General features: G+C 41.5%; 1 protein-coding gene across 1 annotated transcript; it reads right to left on the minus strand.

The window, feature by feature from the left end:
• Positions 1-1,024: 1,024 nt before the first annotated feature.
• Positions 1,025-5,727, minus strand: rpl8 (ribosomal protein L8). Its single transcript, XM_083997321.1, has 6 exons — positions 5,687-5,727; positions 4,363-4,506; positions 4,104-4,245; positions 2,648-2,866; positions 2,044-2,159; positions 1,025-1,221 (listed from the first exon to the last, which is right to left on the minus strand). The coding sequence occupies exons 2-6, from the start codon at positions 4,498-4,500 to the stop codon at positions 1,063-1,065; spliced, it is 774 nt and encodes a 257-aa protein (XP_083853447.1). The 5' UTR covers positions 4,501-4,506; positions 5,687-5,727; the 3' UTR covers positions 1,025-1,062.
• Between the last annotated feature and the right edge of the window lie 7,830 nt (positions 5,728-13,557).

The raw sequence follows: 13,557 nt of genomic DNA on the forward strand, positions 1-13,557 counted from the left end.
TTTATTGTAAGGCTCAAAACAAAATTATGATGAATGATTTACTTTTGAACATTATATTTACACCTAAACACACCCTACCATAATCTCCTATGCAATGTTGATTCCATAATGGTCCACCATTGCAATTTTCTATAATGGTACATTGTTCCCTTCAGGCAACAGGTAGATTTTAACACGTTTCCATTATTAGTGACAATATATAAGTAAATAAATTGGATGGAACTATTAAAAATCACATTTTACTAATCTATTAGTGTAAATATTTTTTTCCAGACGAAAAGGGGCCAGGAAGTTATGTTTTCAGACCGTTTTAGTGGAGCAAAATGGCAAACCTGTTTCCTTTGAAAAGGTCTGCAAAAAAGGGTTTCCCATTCAGCTATCAGTTAGGAAAGGTTCAGGTATCACCACCTCATTGTAACATCATGTTAAGTGGCAACAAGTTGTCCAACATGAATCCTTTATATAGCGCCAGGTTTAACTTTAGTTTCTCTCTTTGTACCATAAATAGATTTGAGCTTGTGTATAGGCCTGCATCAGAGACAGTTATTTAAAAGTGGGGGGCAGGCAGGCATTCGCCACGCGCTCAGACTGGCAATTTCCCTGTGCTTGTTTGATGCCTATTCCTGAGAATAAACACACCGTGGTTCCTCAGTTATCGTCTGTCCAATTTTGTAGTTCAAACTTTCAAGTATCCAAACAGGAAGAAGTCTAATGACAACTCATTGAACCTTAACGTGGATCAGGGTCACAACAGGATAAATCTGGTAGGACACAAATTCAAAGACTTGTATCACTAGCGCAGGTTGATGGTGGTGGTGTAGTAGCGAGGAATGTCTGATTTTATCCCTCAATACTAAAAAGCATTGGTTGCAACGCTATGGCCTCTCTGGTAAACAACAACATCCACAAAAACAATGTTTAATTTTAAAGCTGCAAATAAAATCCTGGATTTATTGTCAAGATAATATTCTGACTGTGTGTATATGTATGAACAACCAAAAACAAAACAAAGAAACAGAATTGTCCGGACAGTTTTTTTTATTATTATTAAGAAACTCATATTTAGTTTTCCTTCTCCTGGACGGTCTTTGTTCCACGCAGTCTGCCTGTACGACGGGCAGCGATAAGACCGACCTTGCGACCAGCGGGTGCGTCCCTCCTGATTGTTGAGGGCTTGCCAATATGCTGATGGTTACCACCACCGAAGGGATGCTCAACAGGCTGCGGAGAGGAAGAGAGAGGAGGTCAGGATGACGAACTTCAGACAGGGAACAAGACTTAAAAAAAAAAAGTGACTCAGCAAACTAGAAAAAATGTATTTGTCTTCATTCAAGACTTAGTGCTCATGTCAGTGACGGCTCGTTGGACACAGCTGCTTACTAAATTACCTAAATGGGTCCTGCTTTTAAAAAATGGTGAAAACTTCATATAATCTTCTCCAACTTGTCGTCTTCAAATGTCAAATTTGTTAAATCTTTTTTTTCTTTAATTGATCAAATCATTAAAAAGGAGTTAACCCTGTAACGCTCAGGTCCTGGTTGTGCTACTTCAGGTGGATTTTGGTTTGTACCCGACTCAGTTTTTCACAAAACATGTCAGTTTCTTTTTGTCAAAACTCAAACTTCAGTTGATTGTGATAAAATAGAACAAAACTACTCAATTACCAAAATAGTTAATCAAAGTCATCTGCACCAAACATTGATCACTTGGATCAGACATCAGCTCACACTGAGCTCAGATATGCAAACAGTGCTTCATATGGTTTTTCCGCGTGTACTGAGTTTGTGGGGAGTCGGGCAGAGATGCTGCATCGTCACACATGGCTGCGTTTTCTGCTTCTCCAGCACATCAACACACTTTCACCCTTTTCCTTTATAAAAACTGTGAATTATTTAACTCCCTCATTATGAAACCTCCCGTTTCTGCAGACACAGCGAAACACAAACACGTGAAGCTGCTTGATGCGACCCTGCTCATCTATTTTCAAATCGATCCAGCAGTAAAGTGATAATTCAGTCTTTGCGATGCTGATGTTCAACTTACGTTCATAGCCACACCACGGACACGTGGCCAGCAGTTCCTCTTTGCCTTGTACTTGTGGTAAGCACGGCCGGCCTTGAGGATGGGCTTGTCGATACGTCCACCTCCAGCGACGACACCTTGAACAGACGGGACAAGAGACCATCAGGTCCAGCACCAATAAAAATGGCTTTTAATGTGTTTAGTGTCCATGTTCTGCTCGTTCGTGACCTGCATGTTTGTTATTGTGTCTCGTGTAATGAATTTTTGTTCATGTTGGTGTTGTTGCTTAACGTTGCTTCTGTTTTGTCTGTAGCAACTTTATGTTAGCTTGAGTGTGTATGTATGGACGGACTTTTGCATAGTTTTCTGCCTTTTAATCTTTATTCAGATTTAGCCTTCTAATCCTTTAATGTAATATTTGTATGTCTATAACTAAATCATTTTATTCTCTTTCAGGGTGACTACTTAACATCAGTCCAGGGACAGCAGATGTAAAATAGCCTTTTAGCTAATTCTGGCATGTTTACATTTGTTAAAATGTTTTATTTATGTGCACTGTCCCTGATTATTAAACCTTTAAATAAATAAAACACGCTTCAGTTCAGCAGTCGTAACGGCTCCTTACCGACTACAGCTCTGTTGGCGGAGGCGATGACCTTCTTGGAGCCTGAGGGCAGCTTCACTCTGGACTTCCTGGTCTCGGGGTTGTGGGAGATGACGGTGGCGTAGTTTCCTGAAGCGCGGGCCAGCTTGCCTCTGTCGCCGGGCTTCTCCTCCAGGCAGCAGATGATGGTTCCCTCAGGCATCGTCCCGACGGGCAGCACATTGCCGATGTTCAGCTGAGCTGTGGGATGAAAGATCGTCAGGAACTCAACCCAACAAATATCAATGACTGAACAGCAGAGTATTTTCACCGACAAGACTTTAACGTTCCTCTGAAAACCCTGTTTCATTGTCATGCACTTGATGCCACATCTTATGAGCTGCAAAGTCTAAAAACTGGGCCAACTAGGGCTGCAGATATTGAGTATTACTATCAGTTCATCTGGCAGAAAACATCAGAAATATCCTTGATCGCTCAGCAAAACATCTTGTTTTGTCCAACAACAACAGTCCAATCCACTAAATACTTAAATGCAGGAATGGTTAAAGCAGCAAATTCTTACATTTGAGAATCTGGGGTGTAATTAAATGTTGACCATTTGATTTTAAAAAGTCTTAAATGGTGAATCAATATCAAAATATTCTTTTTAAACCAACACAAGAGGGTAAACACAAGAGCCGTAACATATCGAGGCAACAGAAGCAAACACAAAGCCAATGTGGAGACGTGGCAGGTGAATTACAATCAAAATAGGTCAAAATTCAAACCTTGTCCATATTTTACAGCTGAACTGTCACATGCACCTCGTAACTAAACATGTGATGACTACAGCGCCTACTACGAAAGAGAAAGTAGATTTGTTTGTTTTTTTATTTGGCTTTTCTGGTGAATGACGATTCTGACTTGTTCTCCTTTTAGATTCGACAAAGAAAAGATGCAAATTGCCACATCCGAGACAACGTTTAGACATCATGTCTGGAACAACTGTTTACAAAACTGGACTTCTTGCTTTCACTTGGTTACAACGACAGACCGAGGACTCAGGCAGCAGTTGTTGCCAAGTAACACAAATTATGTGACTAAATTTAGAGATTAAATGAGAGAAACATGTCTGGCCTGTATGTATGTATATCTGATAGTGATGCAAAGGATTGCGACCTCTCAGACTTTATATTACATCATATCAATCACCACAACGCTTAGAAATTCAACAGTTCTGATTCAGGACATTCAGAACCTGGATTTCGTCGCTCCTGAGAAATTAAGTTTGTTAAATCTAAAGCGCCACAACAAGTAAGATGCAATAAGAATCAACATTTAAACAACCATGAACCACAACAGACTCTGTATCAGCTTCATGTCACGGTCGACAATGATCAATAAAGTTTGTGGCTTCAGCTCAGACAACCAACTCATCATCGGTTTCCTCTACTTTTCCCAGTGTAATGTGGATAATCGGCGTCGCCCTCGCTCTTACCCTTCTTGCCGCAGTAGATGAACTGTCCGGTGTGGATGCCCTCGGCGGCGATGAAGAGCTCGGTCCTCTTCTTGAAACGGTATGGGTCACGGAAGGCCACTTTGGCGAGGGGAGCGCCGCGGCCGGGGTCATGGATGATGTCCTGAAGGAGCAGGCGAGAGGACGACAACGTTTACACTCCACATACAAAAGCAAAAGGTTTCCCCCAACGCCGTTAAGTTAACCTAGAGATAAGACAACCCCCCCTCCATTTGTTTACCTTCACGATCCCCTTGATGTATCCATGGCGTTCAGCGAAGTCGATGTGGCGGAGTTTAGCGGCACCTTTACGGTGCTTCACGTGGGCTTTGAACACGGAGCCCGCACCTTTTCTCTGTCCCCTGATCACACGTCCCATCGTGTACTGGAAACAGAAAACACTTCATGTTACTTCAGAGTCAACAACTGAAATTCCACATCTTTTAATAATAATAATAATAATAATAATAAAAACATTGTTATATTGTCAGATTATCAGTGTAAACCAATAGTGATGTTAGAGCAGTTAGCAGTTTATCCAATAACTCATAATATAATATACTGATACTTTGGTGGTTTGAATTACACAACCTTCACATATGAATGAACTAAAACAGTGACACTACAGATTCTCTGGTCATTTCCCCCCCCAACTTTTCTCTCTAATAAAGGCTTGAATAAACTATTTTACAACTTTATAAATTGCATGTAGGATACAAATGACTTCAACTATCCTCTGAGGAGTGTTGAATGTTTTGAGGCCTTGACAGACATGCTGCCACACATGACAGCTTCTCTTCACTTCTTTCAGTTATTCATTACAATTATTATATTTATCTTGAGCTTCAGACAAAACCTCATCATGTTACAGTGAGGCTGCATGTGCATGTTCAACATAACAACCTGCAGAGGACCAGAGGAAACACCATTTGACTTTAGCACAAACCAAAATGTGTTTACGGTATCCCTGAGGCTCCTCAGGAGACTTCAATGTCCCCCAAAGTCTTTCAGCTCTGCCAATGACCCTTTATTTAACAACGTCACATCTTGTACGTAACTTCTAGATCCTTATCCAACTCTAGTTTCCATTTTTTTTGTTCAACACCACCCGAACTACTAAATCGAAACTTGATTAAAGCCCGGTTAGCACAGTTAGCTTAGCCTGCTAGCTCCTGTATTTCACCGCTTAACGCAACGACACACAGCAGGTTTGTTAATATGTCAGAGTCTGAATTAAATACTGCTACTCGTTTGTGTAAGTTACGGGTATAAACTACATTATCTCCGGTTTTTACAAGCGGCTCACATCGGACACGTTTCCGGCGTGTAGCCTAGCTGCTGTCCGCCCGGCTCGGCTCTAACAGTCTTTACTGCGCCATCAGCTACTCAGCCATTAAAGTGCTTGAAAACAACGGTCTCACTACAATACTCGGTTGGTGTTTTTCGCAAACATTCACTGCACATTTTACATCATTGGTTTACAACGGATGACCTGAGAAAAATCATGATTTAGAGCAGATTAAGAGAAGATTCAAAACGGGGAATGAGGGAGCCATGTCTCCTACCTAACTCCGCTGACGGAAAGAGGAAGAGCAAAACGAATGGCGCGGGTTTTCTTCCGGCGAAACCGCCGCGGGGGCTCATGGGAGTTGTAGTCAAATAAATAGTATTTTTTATTTTATTTTATTTTATTGTATTGTATTAATTTATCTATTCTTTAATTATTGATTTATTAACAGTTATATACAGAACAATAATGTTTAATCCAGGGGTAATATAGTTATATACACAAAGAGTAGGAAAAAACCCCCAAAATAAATCATCAATAATAGGGTGACATCAGGTGGGCCACTTTTTGGTAAATCACTTAGGAAACTAAGAAAAAGCACTGTGTGACACTGAATTATATTTGTGTTAGTGATGTTCGATACCACAAATTTCCTTTCCGATCCGATACTGAGTAAAATTCAGGCTGGTATCGGCGATACCGATCCGATACCGATACTTTGTGCAAATGCACCTAATGTGCCTGGTAAATCTAATAAAATAAAAAAAAGTACTGTATTTCAAGTCATAGCTTCCTAAGGATGCAAGACTTCAGAGTAACGTATTTATTTTAAACTCTGAACTATATTGAGGTAGTGGCCTCGTTTAGAATAGCCTATAGCCAAAAATAGTGTTTCAAACACTAAAAAAAGAACATAAGTAAAATAATAAAACCATAAATTAAATAAGAAAATGATAAACAAACATACAATTTTTTTTTAATTCATTCATTTATAATATTCTTTATAATTTTCCCACAGATATTACAGACTTCATCTAAACGGTTTGTGGCACTGAAATAGCTCCACACAACTCCTTTCCGCTCCGTCATTGACTCTACAAAGACTGACTTTGTGAGCAGCTTACGCGTTACGCACTTCCCCAGATGGAAGAAAAAGTAGTTCCCACCAACTGCATGTCATTTAGACAAGATCTGAATAGTTTAGTTACTTTCCACTATGTTCCTGTTAATGATATGCATAACCACAAATGACTGAAGTATCAAAAGTATCAATATTTTCATTTGAGTATCGATTCTAGAGCATACAGACCTGGTATTGGAAGTATCGATATTTCAGTATCGATCTGCACATCACTTATTTGTGTAGTTAGTATTGACAGTTTTTAATATTTTTTTGTTGAAATGACATAATAAAATGTAATTGTTCAAGTCCTATAGCTTTTGAAACATCGGCTGTCCAACATTTTTGAGATGAGCATTGTTCAGGTAAAATGAGCCATGCATCAGCTAAAATGAGCCACCCAAGCAAAACACAGTCATTTCTTCTTCTTTTTTTAAAGTTTAGTTTTGGGCTTTTAGGCCTTTAAGTGATAGGGCAGCTGTAGAGAGACCGAGAGACGGAATGACATGCAGCAAAGGACCACCAGAGGAATCGAACCGGGGCCAAGGACTATAGCCTTTGCATATGGGCACCTGCTCTATCTACTGAGCTAAACAATGCCCTCAAAACACTATCATTTATATATCAAAGGAGGTTAAATCGAAAGCAACTGGACTTAGTTATTTGTCCAGTTGCTTTCGATTTAACCTCCTTTGAGATACTATGACCTGGACAAATGAGAATATGCACAGGCTCATCAATAATATAGCTTACATATAAATAAAATACAAATTTGACCAAAATAGAGTTTGTTTTTAATGCCTTTTGGTTTCCCAGTCCATCAAGAGGGGTGTTATAGTATAGCCTACTGATATAGTTTGTGCAAAAAGTGTTTGAAACTTGGTCTGTCTTTTTTTTTTTTTCTTGAGGTGAAATTAAAAATCACTAGTGTTATAGTATCTATTTTGATGCGAAGAGAAAGGTCAGAGTTGAATTTCTCATTTTCAGTGGGGAAAAACTAGGAATATCAGGTGGTATCGGTGTAAATGCCTACTGTAAACGTTTTATATTAATAGCACCCAGAAGCCCCCGCATTCCCACAGCTTCCCTTAATTGGCTGAGGCTCTACAAGCTTGTTCCCAATTATCATCACTTCTATCACATGCAGAGTTTGGAGGTCACCCGTGAATTGGCAAATGTAATTGAGGAAAATACGAGGGGGCAGTCAGAAGCCAGGTTTCCATTGTGCTTTTTGCACAAATCAGAGGCATTTCTGTGAGAGGAAAGTAGAAAACACAATAGCAGAAGGTCTTTAGTGGAGTTATGATATGCAAATAAACCTGTTTTCTCCTCTTCTGATGGCATTGAAACATATTTCCCTGGGGTATTATGTGGCAGATGTCACCTACTCGAATGTGTTGTGTTTCCATCTCAACTTTGTAAAAAAAAAAAAGTGTGGCTCATTTTTGAAAAACTTTTGCAATTACAAATTGTGCATTAAGCAGGTTAATAGAAACACACCTACTGAATCCGATGTGGAAGGAGGTCTGACAGTAGATTTGGTGAAGTGTGTAGAGGTGAGTCCTCTGCTCATGCTCTCGCTGTGAGGATCATGAAGGGGGTATGGCAAACACCTGCCATGAAAATGGGTATTGACCTTGAAGTATTACATGAATACAGTGACCTGCACAATGTGAACATCTATCCTTCTGGATTTCTTGTCCATCCCGATGCGTCTCACCTCGGTGCCAGCCCTGATGCCAAGGTGTACGATCCAACTGAAGTCAAATATCCAAATGTAGACAACATATCAGAGGTGACGCATGTTAAGTTTGTTGGTGGCAATACAAAAAAAAACAAACAAACAGCATAAGTATTTCTGGCAAGTACAAGGCCAGCTGGCCATAACTGGTTTACCATGGTGTGATTTCATAACATCAACAAAAAATGACATTACAGTTGAGAGAATTTGGCTTGATGAATCCCTGATTGCTGAAATGAAGGCTAAACTTGATCTATTTCACTTTAACACATACATGGACACATACCTCCAGAAATTCAAATAAATGTAGCCAACAAGTGTGATGGTAGAGTCTTTCTTTGGTTTTTAATTCATGATTTGAAGAAGGCACACACACACACAAACACGTTAATTCATGGAATAACTTTTTATAAATTTCATTGTGACTTTCACTAAATCATATTACTAGTTATTGTCATTAAATGTGATTTTTACTAAATCATATTACTACTACTACTTACTAATGCTGCCTTCATGTGCTATGGTAATTATGGTAAATACCAAAAGACGACTTGAAAAGTGCACATGAACACCACCTCATGTGGTATTTTCCACTGGGCAACTCGTAGAATTTTTTGATGCCCGAGTTGCCGAGATGAGAATAACCTTTGACCTTTTCAACATGGTGGCGAGCATCGCAAGATTCGTTAATGGTAAGCAAGGCAAGCCTTTAGAAAACAGTTAGCAGCTATTCACTTTATGTATGCCTGCATGTACAGTAAAAAACGCTTTTAAAAAGCTAGTCAAATAGCCAGTGCTAAATCTCCATGAATATTAATATTTACCGTTTGAGTTTTGAAAATTCATCTTCTTGCTGTAAGAGATGAACTAGGCAATCCAAGATTGTTTTACCCCATACATGTAGAATGTCGCACGTGTATCTACTGTATGGTTTTACCCAAGTAACAAGTCTGAATCTGTGTGTCCACCATCTTTATTTTCTCTGTACAACAACAAAAGCACATGAACACAACGCACTGGTAAATACCAGGTCACAAGTGGAAAATACCATCTGTACCATAGCACATGAAGGCAGCATAAAGTAGTGGTAGTAGATGGTGGTATAATAGTGGTGAACATAGCTGCCGTCCAAGCAGCTGACTATCTATCTATCTAAAAAAACAAAAAAACAAAACAAATTTCCCAGCTTGGGTTCAATGAAGTATATCTATCTGTTGTAAAAAATACAATTTATATGTAAAATATATGTGAAGTACTTAAACTCTATGTATGCATGCATGTATGTATGTATGTATGTATATGGACGCAATTAGGAGCTGTGTATGATACTGATAAAAAAAACGAACTAAACTGTAAAATGTGTAAACATAACAAAATCATTATTGAACATTCAATAAACACTTGTTTAATGTTCAAATCTAATGTTCTTGTGCTTCTTACTAATCTTTCACACGGGGACATCATAAGGGACCTTGATAGTTGGACATTAAACAGCAAGTTGCCCACAGCTGGTTGACAGAGCCTGAGAGGGTCAAAGGAACGGTTGTGTCCCAGATGTGATACTCATTCACCCTTCTGATGGCCCGCTCCACCAAGACCCTTAGTCGGGCGATGCTCTGGGTTTTTTCGGCGTCCTCTCTGCTGAACCTGGTGCCTGTTATGAGGGTCGCACCAACTTCAGACAGCATCTGGTCGCTGACAAAGCCATTGTCAGCCACGCATGCATCTCCAGGCTCAAGGAGGCTGAGGATCCCTGACTGCCGTGTGATTTCCCTGTCTGATATTGAACCAGTGAACAGCTTTGAGATGAAGGTAATTACACCACATGGGGAAACGCCAATCAGACCTTTGAAGGTGTTGGTGGTGGTGAGTGATGATGATGGTGCTTCACATCCGATCTCTGTACAGTCCAGAATCACTCGCACATTTGGACAGCACTGTGCAAGCTTTGGTGGCATTGTCGCTTGCACCTGTTCCCTCTCCATCCAAATTGGCACCGACCCCAAAAGAATGTATAGATAATTTGCCCATGTGATGATAACTCTGCTCACTGTAGGGGGGCTGACGCCAAAGATGTCAGCAATCATTTTCTCCTTCAAACCAACGGCAACTCGACAGCAGTAGAGAAAGAGTTGATCCACGAGTGTCAGCCTACTGTTAATGCTCATCGGTTTCTCTGGTGCCATCAAGGCTTCATTGCTGGTCTTCTGGGCTCTGCTCCAATACACTCGCCTGGAAGCTGAGGGGGCGACGGATTCCCAAAACGACCAAAACACTTTCTCAGACGGAAACCGGGTGTAGAATCTGAACTCCTCGTCGGTCGCACAGTACCTGAGTGCAAGAACAACTCTGTCATTTGCAACTTGTTCTAAATGCAGATAAAACAAAACTTATGTTTTTCACTAATTCTAAATCAGCAAGGTCAAGTCAGTCTGTCATTGTCACAAGTAATGGTCAAGAAATTTAACTTGTATCTTGTATCTACTTTTAAATATCTGGGGTTTTTGATTGATGACCACTTGTCTTTTAAGGCACATGTTCAGTATACTGTAAAGAAACTGAAGCTTTTACTTGGATTTTATTTTAGAAATAAGTCTTGCTTTTCTTTTAGGGTGAAACAGAAACTGGTGGAGTCGACCTTTCTTCCGATTATTGATTACGGTGATGTGTTATATATGAATGCCTCCGTTCAATGCCTCCACGTGTTGGATAGTGTGTATCATGGTGCTCTTGGGTTTATTACAAACTGTGGAGCTCCAACTCATCATTGTGTCTTGTACAGTAAAGTAAATTGGCCATCTTTATATGTGCGCAGGCTCGGCCATTGGTATGTGCTGATTTACAAGGCCATTCTTGAGATGATTCCATCTTATTTATCATCCCTTCTAATCTTGGCTAACAGGGCCTAGAGTCTCCGCTCTCAGGACTTCTGTCATTTTACTGTTCCTAAGGTAAGAAAAGAAATGGGGAAGAAAGCTTTTAGATTCTCTGCTCCGAGTACATGGAACAGTTTGCAGTCAGAGCTTAAACTCCAAAGTCGGGTCTCTCTGAATGTATTCAAGTCCATGATAAATTCCATCACATCCAGGCTTCAGGAGTGCAAATGTTTTAATTGAGTGCAAATGTTTGACTAATCTTGTAAATTATTTTAACTAATTTTAAAAATTCAATTTTGTTTTTTGTTTTGTTTGTTCGTTTGTTTTATGTTTTTAATTAAAGCAGAAGTAAGCGATCCGGTCGTTTTGGCTAATGCTGCGTTCCAGGCAGGCTTTTGAAACCGTAAATTACAGCCTCAAGTCACGACTTACGGCGTGTTCCCACCAAACGCGATGAAATCGCACGTCAAGTCAAATCGCTTCGCGCTGGACGCTCCAGTTTTGACGCTGGTCCAATATGCACAAAACGCCTCGTCGCGGCATCGCGTCGCGCGACGAGCCCGCCCATTTCTCCCACTATTTCATTCTCTGGCTGAGATAACCACCGTCGCTGCACTGTTCCTGTCCCTGAACAGCAGTGCGAGTCTCTGGCTGCAGGAGGAGGAGGAGACAGCTCTGTGACACTACTGTGTGACTGACCGCCTGTTGAGTGCTTTGGGACGGGGCGGCCCGGCTCGCAGCGCCCGCTGGTTGAACACAGCAGTGATAACGTGCTTTCAGGTCCGAATATCCAAACCATAAACGTTTGTAACAGCAGCGGGAAAGCAACAGTGAAGAGCTGTGGCTTTGCTGCAGCTAATGGGGATCTGAATAATAAACTAAACTAAACCAGAAAACTTCTAATATTGTCAATAGACTCGCTCTGACTAAACTGCCAAGGGAACACCAGTACGTCCGTACGTCAGCACGTCGGTGACGATCTCAAAGCTGATTGGCTGTTGCGGCGCGTCTTCACGCGAATTCGCCGCAAAAGTTCAATTATTTCAACTCGAGCGATGAAGCGTCATCGCGCCGGGCGACGCGATGGAAGCGATTTTTCGCGGCCAACGCGTCCATCGCGCCGCGCTATCGCGTCCATCGCATCGCCCGGCGCGATGACGCGTCTAATCGTGTGTTTGCATTGACTTTACATGTAATCTCGACGCGCGATGAAGCGTCATCGCGTTTGGTGGGAACACCCCGTTAGTAGCGTTCCAGGCAACCCACTCGTGTTTTCCGACCTGTTTTACCTGTGAAAGTGCACTGTAACGGCCACTCGTAACTTCCGTCTTGTGAACTCGTACCAGATCAAACTGTTACGACTTCACAGGTCGGAAAAACACGAGTTACAGGTTGCCTTGAACGCACCATAACAGTCCTCGTCCCTACGTCACCACATTCACGCGCATCCCTTGGCTGCACACACAGCCCTGCATGCCGTTCTCTCTCCTCATTGGATAAAACTTGTAGGACACGAGAAAAGTTTTCTCCTCGGCTCAGAGCAGAGCAGAGTGACTGACAGACCCGTGTTTCGGTCCAAACACTCTATGTAAGTGATTGCTGTCGGAAGATATAACTATTTAAGACTTATATTAACACAAAAATATTGCTTACTTCTGCTTTAATCTGACTATGTGTTGAAACTATGTGCTGTCAATCTTGGCCAGGTCTCTTGGATCTCAATGGGACAAACCTGGTTAAATAAATTAGAAAAAAAAAAAGTAAGTACCTGTTGATGTGAGGTGCACATCTCCTGACCTTAGCTTCCCGTTGCCTGATGGTTTCGGCAGCAGTAGCAGCAGCATCAGCAGCATCCACAACACCTGGTGCAGAGTCGCGGGCGTAGTTGTAATCTGTGGCTGGTTCGTCTTTCACGGTCGCGGTAGGCTGTTCGTCTTCCCCCTCCTCCTCCTCCTCCTCCTCCTCCTCCTCCTCCTCATCCACAACTGAGCCGCTAGCACTAGCCTCAGCCTCGTCGCACGAATCCACACTTGCTCCAAGGCGTCCAACAGCATTAGCCCGTTCAGAAACTAACTGGCGATAAATCTGCTTCTTCCCCCATCTGTTCCAAGGAAACTGGGTGGGTGTAGCACCGGTTTTTAGCCTCCTCAGCCCACTTTTCGAGATGTATTTGCTCTCCTCGTCAAAGTGTAGACTACAAACAAACGTGCTACCCCGGAGAATATTAAAATTAGGCCCCTCAGTCCTCCTTATCAACTTTACCCAAGACTTGCGGAGGAGTTCGTCTTTTGGGAAATCGTGAAAACTAAGGTACGGCTGTCTTTGTTTCGATGTTGAGCAGCCCGGCACACTACAATAACACCGGCGAGTGGAGGCGGCCATAGCTTATCCTTGTAACCAGGGTGACTATC

Source organism: Trachurus trachurus (assembly GCF_905171665.1).
Source record: "Trachurus trachurus genome assembly, chromosome: 21".
In the NCBI taxonomy this organism is placed as follows: domain Eukaryota; kingdom Metazoa; phylum Chordata; class Actinopteri; order Carangiformes; family Carangidae; genus Trachurus; species Trachurus trachurus.